The 9,465-nt window shown below is 40.2% G+C and overlaps 1 protein-coding gene across 1 annotated transcript; it reads right to left on the minus strand.

The window, feature by feature from the left end:
* Nucleotides 1-512: 512 nt before the first annotated feature.
* Nucleotides 513-7,798, minus strand: ube2v2 (ubiquitin-conjugating enzyme E2 variant 2). Its single transcript, XM_030403946.1, has 4 exons — nt 7,643-7,798; nt 1,832-1,980; nt 1,610-1,735; nt 513-1,414 (listed from the first exon to the last, which is right to left on the minus strand). Exons 1-4 carry the CDS (start codon nt 7,656-7,658, stop codon nt 1,268-1,270), a joined length of 438 nt encoding a protein of 145 aa, XP_030259806.1. The 5' UTR covers nt 7,659-7,798; the 3' UTR covers nt 513-1,267.
* Between the last annotated feature and the right edge of the window lie 1,667 nt (nt 7,799-9,465).

A 9,465-nucleotide genomic window follows, 5' to 3' on the forward strand; every position in this document is an offset into this window, starting at 1 on the left:
AATGCCCATTTGGTTAATTAAACTTTATGAATAATCAAACAGCTGAAAAGCAACAAAAGGTCACATTCTCAGAGGGAACAGTAGCCCTGCTTCTCACCACCACACAGGGTATATCTGCCACCAAATGCTGTGCAGTGTTCACGGGCTAAAAACGAGACAACATAACAAGGTTTTGGAGGGACTGTCAATTAAGAAACAGGCTTGTTCATCTAATTAACAAGCCACTAAACGAGAACTGCAGTGCATAATAAATGGCATTTTGATTATATCATTCTAATGAGCACGGGTCTCATATCAAGTATCTGCACAAGTGTGGTGTCACCCAGCAGTTTCATTAATCTGGTTTCCATTACATGGCACAACAGGGACAGCGAGAGCTTACTCACAACATAATGCATGACTAGTGCTCGCAGTTGCCACCAGGAGTCAACTTGTCAGCTAAGGCCCCCTTGTGGGAGAAGTGGCAACAGAACGTGCAGCTGGAGAGTCAAATAAAAACTTCAACCATGGGATTTGTTGGGAGTTTTTTTTTCTCGCAGACAGTGATTTTAATTTCAGAAAATCACAAGTTCATACACCTGCCATTTTCACTAGAAGTTAAATGCAAGGGTTTCAGAACAGAACAGGCTTCAACGTCTGTTACATGTCAAAGAGCTGCAGAACAGAAACATATTGGTATCGTGTCAAATACAGATATATATATATATATTTATAAAAAAAAAAATCTTTCTTACCTTGTGACACTACTTTTAGACTACAGCCACAGTTTAATATTCAGCAATCTGCATGATATCTCAATGAAACCTGCTAAATTTGACTAAACAACTCAAAAATGTGGCTTCTCCTCGACTAGGTATTAGTTACAGAACATGCCTTCATACACACATCTTGCTGTTTTACTTCAGTGATCAGTCATTTTGAACAAAAAAAAAAATAAAAATATTGGGACTCTGGTACAGCCTCTGCGTGGCGTCATGCTTCCCATCTTCAAGCCCACTCAAGCTGGAACACGTCGAACATAAAAGTCATTGTCAAAGTAACTTTATTAAAAGGCGGATAACTGTGGTCTTGTAGTCTTAACTATCTATTTCAGTGCTTAACTGCAGGGACATTTTCATTTTTTTTCATATGAGCTATGTAATAAGAAAGTCCAATCTTGCTCTTGCAGACGATATTGTTGATGTGCGAAGTGAGCCTCTTGATGATTTTACACAATATTTCTAAGAGAGTAAGGTTTAAGACAGAGGGTCGAAACAATCCATTACGATTAAGTGCTGAAGGTTTGTCCTTCTGGTGGTTGCGGAAGCTTCATATTTTCTTTGGCCATCATTAGACGCCTTAACTCTTGAAGAACAATTTTAATGCTATAAGAATTCTGCCATTTTGATAATATTGGTATGCTACGTGAATCCACCTGTGAGACAAAAAGAAAAGAGAAAAGAAACAACCAATCAGTCATTGTGACAGGAGCGCTGACAGTGAGTTATTGCAACCATCACATGCGAGCGTCACGAAAACTGCAGCGCAAAACAATTTCCGAGTTCGACAATATGATACGACGCAGAGCAACACTCATATATAACCATGTCAGACTTGTGATGACACTCACCGTCCCGTTGGAATTATTTATCCCATTCATGTTAATTTTTGTTACAAATCTAACAGTCGGGGCTGCCTCTGGGTATCTGGATCCACATTCCACTTTCAGACTGTATATCCTGTTCTCATAATTGGTCTGAAAACAACAAAGAAGAAACAGAAAAAAACATTAACATCAGATTTTCTGGCTCTGTCGGAAAGAGAGTCCACATGCTGCGTTTGCTCGGCTCACTCTTGCTGGTCCAATGATCATGCCTGTCCACCGCGTGAGGGTCATGTCTTCGTCATCCTCGAGGCCCCAGCTGACTGTGCCGTCACCTTCGCCTTTCTGCCCCTCTTCAAGCTCCTCCAACAAACGAAAATTGCGTGGAACTTTTACTCCTAAGACAACACAAAACAGAATTTACAGATATATATATTGTTTATCTATGTCTCCATTGCTGTCCATAAACTACCAAAAATCCCACATCAATCAGCCACATGGTTGCACTGTGTGACATGTGCCATCATTATGATGTTCATGAGGATTGTAATTTATTTTGAGTCGATCCGCTGTGCACCGTCCGCGCTGTGCTGCTGTAAATACTCACACAAGGAGGACCGAATGTGTATAATCCGCAGCCGAAAAGCGCAGCTCTCAGCAAATGCACCATTTTCTCCTCTTTGAATAACTTTTTGCTAAAATCTACAGCCCCCGGCTGTTTTATGAAAGCAACGAGACGCTTATAAAAAAGAGAAAGTATATATTTGTAAACTGTTTTTAAAGATTTACATCTTCAGTAGGAAATCAATAAACTTGAGGCCGAGAGCCCGCCAGGGTTGAAAAGTCTGAAAGTATTGTAAGATGAATGAACACATTATTGGTTCTGGTCTTTTGATGGGATTTGGAGGTAAATAAAAAATAAATATCTACATAAAGAGAATTCCATAATCAACAAGTTTAAAGCCAACTGGTCTGGATTCACTTCAAATGTGAGGATTTGGTGCTTTATCTTCTCGTAAATTGTAGCAAACTGAATAGCTTCGGGTTTTGGGCAAAACAAGCAATTTGAAAACTGTGATGGGGAGCTAGTGCTATTTTCCCATGTTTTATAGACCCAAAGGGTCATTGATTTATCAACAAAACAACTGGCAGATGAATCAATACAGGCAATGGGTTGAAACCATTAGTTAACCATCAGATTATCAACCAAAGAAGGAATTGCACTGTGAGTGCTTGATGTTGAAAAGATGACACTAGACTGCAGTGCTGGCTTTGTCTGATTCAATTAAGAAGAAAAAATGACAAATATTCTGTGGTTACTTAATTCTGAGATGTTAAGTTTTTTTTGCTTTTGCCAATGGATCAAATTAAAATCCTTGACAACTGTTTTAGTAATAGATAATCAAGCAAAAATGTCAGCAGCATGTTCCAGCTTCCTAAATGTAAGGATTTGTCATTTATGGGTTTTGAACTGTTGGGTGGATAAAAGAAGCATTTTGGGGGACAGGAGAGCACATTGTCCATTTTTGACATCTTATAGACTAACTGATTAATCGGTTGATCGGGAAAATCATCTGCAGATTAACTGATAAAGAAATCAAATGTTAGTTGCAGCCCTTTTTGACAAAATTGTGAAAAACTGACATAACGATTTTTGTTTCCATTTCACTGACAAGTTAAATACTCAATGATTACTCAACAAAGAGAAAAAACTGCCATAATTTGTTAATAACTTGTACCATTTACAGTTTTGCTCTAAAAAAATAACGAAGACATGATTATCAAAGTGTTTTGTCGCTGTTGCTGCTCCAACTGTGCATCCTTTCATCAAAACGGCAGACACACGTTCATCTTTCTAATCATAGAAACATAAAGCATGCAAATGAGTTAGTGTTGAATAAGTGCTAGGCATGACTCACTGAGACGAGAAATAACTCAAACGACTGACGGCTACATGCACATGGCACAGCACATTCTGATGCACCTACTGCACATCTACTGTGATGCCTTGTTCACATTTGACAGACATTTGTGAAGACATTCAGGAAGCTTCATATATGCTGCACCCTTGACAATCGTTTGTTAACAGTCATGAGATTTGGAGCACATGGGCCTATACTGCTGACTGTTAACAAATGATTAACAGGGCAACATCCACTCATCTTATGACTGGTTTAACAGCTGACTTGATATCATTCAGAACTCGTCGATCAAAGTATTCAGCTACTAGGAAAATGTTCTCAGTTCAGACGCTGGCATTACACGCAGCCTGACAGGCGCTCACAGAGGTGTAAATGATGAACCACTTACAGCTTATGACTGCAGGAGTGGTGGAGGTTGAGGGAATAGCACTTAAGTTAAACTACTGCTATTCATAATTATGATCCTGAAGACAGATTCTCAGAAAGGGAAGTGAAAAGAGCATTTAAAAAAAGGCTGGGTGACTGAGACAAGAGACACGGAGAAAACATTCAAATTGTGCACTGCCAATGGATCGTTCGTTTCACCCCCCTCTAATCTCAAACAACATTCATCACAGTCAGTCTTCACAGATCACTTTTTGAAATCAATATTTCACATCTGCTGTGCCGTCGCTGCAAAGAAGGATCGACTCTCAAGTGTCTCCTCCATTTTCTCAAAAGGCATTTGCTCACAAGACTTTCAGTCCTTTATCAACATACAAACACTTGTAAGGAATGCTTCTGGCTAATTTTAGCTCACCACAGTGTTACTGGTATGTTAGCATGTTAGCTGCTTCGTAATGAGAAACTGCAGCACAAAATCATTTAAGATACTCAAAATAAGTTAGGAATATTGGGATATGTGTGCATGTGCATGGATATGCAATAAAAGTCAAATGGAATTTGTTGCGTGACAAAATACAAATTCAGACTTCACAGAAAAAACAATCAAGTAAAACACTAACATATCCCTTATTAATTTTGAATAGTATGAGATAATAGGGCTGCAACTAACAGTTACCAACATTATCAAATTACATTCAGATTAGTTACTCATTTAATCAACTGACCAAGCAGCCTTTAAAAAGAAAAACACTCCAAAACCGAAGACAATCAATTTACTGTGATGCAAGACATAGAAAGAGCAACTAAAGCTCACTTTCAAGTAGGGCTGCAGCTATGAAATATTTTTAGGATCAAGTATTCTACCGATTATCCCATCGATTAATCGAGTAATCTAATAAAAAATTATTTTGCATTATTAAACAACAATACCAAATAATGCATAATGAAAATGACAGGCCTGTTAGATAGATCAAGCAAATGGCTTTGTAGATTTGTGCATCTGCAGCATTAACCATTACTACCAAATAACCTATTAATAATGTCTGGAGTAGGCCTGTATGGTGTGGTGGTAACCTCACACTAGGAGTAAGGAGGAGTGTGTGTTTGATTGTGTGTGCACGCGTGCGTAATGGAGAGTGAGAGAGAGAGAGAGAGAGAGAGAGAGAGAGAGAGAGAGAGAGAGAGAGAGAGAGAGAGAGAGTGTGTGTGTGTGTGTGTGTGTGTGTGTGTGTGTGTGTGTGTGTGTGTGTGTGGAAAAGAGTTATTTGATGTAGGCTATTACTCTCTTGCAATTAGTTTCCACATCTTAACATGATATCTAGTCATACCGACATCAGGCTACAGCCTCTACAAATACCATACGTTCTAACTAGCGATGGTAGGCTACATTAAATTAGCTAACATCAATGTTTACGTTACATTGTGTCGGCGACACTTGGTCAGCTGGTGTTAACAACTGGATGCTTTCGGTTCAGATGTTGAATCACTGTTGATGTGCTGTTGTGTTACGCCAGTTCTGCTTTACAGTAGACACATTGCACGGTGTGTGTTCGCAATAACAGTCCGTGTGGGAAAATTACCCCTGAGCTAAGCAGGCCACATAACGCGGGTGATAGGAATCAAGCGAATCAAAGCTCTACTTTCAAGAAAAGCTGGAGCCATTAAATGTTTTACATTTTTTCCTTGAACAATTACTTAAATTATTCACATTTGTTGGTAATTTTCTGGTAAGGGTAACTCCAGGTTTACCATTATTGTTACCATATATTTTGCATTTATAAACAGCCCTGCTTTACACATTTTCTTGGTCATGTCTTAAAAAAACAAATTTAAAGCAATAATATGTAACCTACTGTAGAAAGACAGTTGATTGTGGAGTCTGAACATAGTGCCAAAACCAGAAAAGCAGCAGTATTTGACAATCTGTGGACGACACTTAATCAAGTACACCTTTCTCCAGGAAGTTACATTTCGCTTTAGAGAATCCTCATGAAAAGTGTTTGTTTAAAAGCAAATACTGGCCCATATTATATGTTCTTACCAGTTTTTTAAAAAAACCTTTTAAGAGTACAATGTAAGTGTAAGCAGAGTACAATGTAAGTGTAAGCCAAGTAGCTGCACGTTTCAAGGAAATGAATACCTTACAGGGACAAACTGCTGATCTAGTCTCAATGTTTGTGCAAACATGCTTTAGTAGAGGCGACTACGATCCTCCACGATGACAGAGACAATAACTCAGTGTGTTCGGGCTCAGTCGCAGTTTGAGCCTCTCATGTATATTCATTACTGCGGTTTCATTTTTATTTCTCTCTGTTGTTTGTGGTTGTCGAAGGCTCGCCTGTCCTCCATATTGTTACTGATAAGATAAGCTCCTATGAGAATTTGAAACATGTGTAAAATGAAGCTCTTGGGGAACAAAGTATTATCTTACAATCAACTGCAATGATGATTTGAACTACAACATTCCTGAGTGATTCACTTCACTCTGAAATCTAAGCACTTCACTACATTTCAATAGCTCACAGTGTGTTATGGCCTCTTGGCCCGTCGTTTACGACTCATGCCATCTATGGCACCAACTGGTAATCGAATCCTGTCTAGGTTAAAATGAATCAGCAGGTCGAGGCAACTTGGTCCTATGATAGTTTCGATTATGAAGTTACTTCCCTGTTTCTCCGCTTTGCAAAAATGTCCCTGTAATGTGTGGTGAAAAAAAAACTGACGACGAATAAAATAACTTAAACCTTGCGATAATTGTTATGTTATCAATGGTGATCTGTTTTTCAATAATTCAGAATGTAATTTGCAAGTTTGAGAACCACGCTTCCTGCTGAGCGCTAACGCAGCCACGGGCTCCGACTATTTGCTGACACAAAGCGTGCCCACTACAGTACAGCGTTAACGTTTTGTCAATCTGGTGCTCTTCTGCACTCCCCCACCCTGCAGTAGCGACGAGTGTGTCACACGCTTAGACTGTGAATTATTTTCCTGCATCTATTTTTAGATTAGCGGGTAGGAATCCTGTTAAAATTTGACAATAACGTTGGCAAGAGGCGCGCTAACGTGACGGCAAAACATCAAGCTTCGCCGTTACCTTTGTGCGGCGTTTCAGAGGCAAAATCAAAACCCCCACATCATGATTCCCACCTTTAAATTGTTAAAGCTTCACGGTTATTAAGGCACATGTAAGAATTGTGCCTGGGCAGTTCATACAAATAAGAGTATGTTTATGGCGATCAAGTTGCTAGTAGCTAGCAGGGCACAACGGGATCGACACTTGCAACCGCGCGGTGTTAGAATATTCTAGTGCCCAAGTTGGCTAAGCTAGCTAGTTTACTGTAGTACCGTCTGCGGTTGTATACGATCCTCAAATAAACGGCAACTCACACACCTAATTAAACTTTCACATCATCTCATTAAAGCTATACACCTTTCTTTGTGACACACATTCGTTACAAGCGACACTGACGCCTATTTCAGACACCTTGTGCTATTTCAGCTAACTCACGGGGCAGGCTACTCGCCCGCTTAAGCTAGGTTAGCCAACCCAGTCGCTCCATGAAATAGACGGCCCCCGTTGAAGACCAGTGCCATACCGAGAGGAGATATTATCGGGTAAAAATGTCAATTTGAGGCAATTTCGAAACGATTTTAAGAGAGCATTTGGCCGTGTTGTCTGGCTAAGTGGGCAGCGCGACCCCGCCTTCGCCTCTGGTCTGCGTTGCTGTAAATGTTAGTTTGAAGGCACACGAACCTGAGGAGGCCGCCATCTTCTTCAGCCGAGTCCAGAAGCACACAGAGCTGTGACATCACAGCGGGTGAGACCGACAGCAACACACCACACCGGCGGGTCCGCGCACTGCAAGCCGCCCCGCCGCACCTCCAGCACGCGGTCTGCTGTCAGAGGACACTCAAAGACAGCAATTTACACCCGTGGGGTCTCAAACCCTGATGTTTTCCACTTCTATTTCCACAGTCGCCAATTCTAGCTGTATTCTATTTTAGTACTAATGACGTTTAAACTCTTCTTCAACTCAGACACAATGCAACTCAAAAGTGCTTCACATTGGGGCAGACAGTTCAATTAAAAGTTTAAAAATTGCATTTGAACGAACAAGTAGGAAGACACTAAGAAACAAAACATTGAAACAAGTTCAGAACTATGAAAAAGGTTTAAAAGGGAGACAAGACTAGAAGACAAGAATAAAAGTCACAGTCCAGTTCAAAACCTAGAAATTGCTCCAATGAACAGCAGTGGCTAACAGGAGGGCCTTCAGCCTCGATTGTAAAGAAGTAGGAGTTTGTTCCAGATGTGTGGTTTATAATAACTGAATGCTGCTTCTCCATATTTAATTTTGACTGTAGGGACTGAAAGCAGACCTGCACCTGTCCACCTCAGAGGGTCTGAGTGGTTCATGACGTAGGCGTAGCAGAAGATCAGAAATGTGTTTTTGGCCCTAAACCATTCAGTGCTTTACAACACCAACAGCAGGGTTTTGAAATCTGTTTCCTTAACTGACAGGAAGCCGGTGTAAATTTCCAAGAGCGGGAGTGATGGGATCTTTTTTTTCCCCATCAGCGTTCTGATGGGTTGTCTAAACTAAAGACACTGTCACGGTAGACGAGTCTGCAGAAGATAAATGCATGGGCAAGTTTTTCCAAATCCGTGATTGTCAAGACACAAGTCCTTTTTATCCTGGATATATAACATTAGCAGTTTTAAATAATAACGAAGGTAATACTACAAACTCAGAGATATTTAGGTGAGATGTTCTCAGAGGAAAATGAGGTCCCCTGAATACTCAAAGGTGGCAGGGTCCGCCAAATATCAACAAAGTAAAACAGCGTGAGATTGTGTCATCCTTCAAGGTCGGTTTGTTTCAATTTTTTCAGTCGCAAAAGAAGAAGAAAAAATTGTCAATGAAGAGCTTTTGCGTCTGGTTAACAACGTAGTGCACCTTCAAAGTTACTTTATAGTTATTGCTCAGAATATGCAGTGTGAAAAGCCCTGGAGTAGCTGTCAAACACATTGCATAACAGGAAGAATGCTTCACTTGTGGCCAACAAGCTGAAACGTTTTGGACAAGCCCAAATATGTTGCTCTGACAATGAAGTTATTCATGTGTGATGGGTGTTGCTGCAACAGCAGGCAGTTATACAGTGTTATTTATATACAACACTGCCTAAGAGTACAGATTCATTTGATTGCACAAATAATCCGTATAGCAGTGCAGTTCTAAATTGAAAGACGGTGCCATTTTGTGATACAAAAGGTAAAAAAAACAAAGGTGACAAAGCAGCATTACGATGAAGTACTGTGGTGGTGGATGGATGTGCTGCCCTACAATTCTTGTTCTACAGATGACAAGACTTCATGTTCCATCATGTTTTTTCAATGAAAGCAAGAACCGATGGAAAAATGATCACTCTGACCAATTGTGAAACAGGATTTCTTTTTGACCACAGTGCTGCCCTCATTTCATCAACGTTTTAAGCACCAGACTGCCGCAACCGGCAAAACAGGAATTTCATTCAACCAAGACGCGCAACCACTGGAAAAACAACCTCTCAAGCATG

This window comes from Sparus aurata, chromosome 21 (genome assembly GCF_900880675.1).
Source record: "Sparus aurata chromosome 21, fSpaAur1.1, whole genome shotgun sequence".
NCBI classification, from domain to species: Eukaryota; Metazoa; Chordata; class Actinopteri; order Spariformes; family Sparidae; genus Sparus; species Sparus aurata.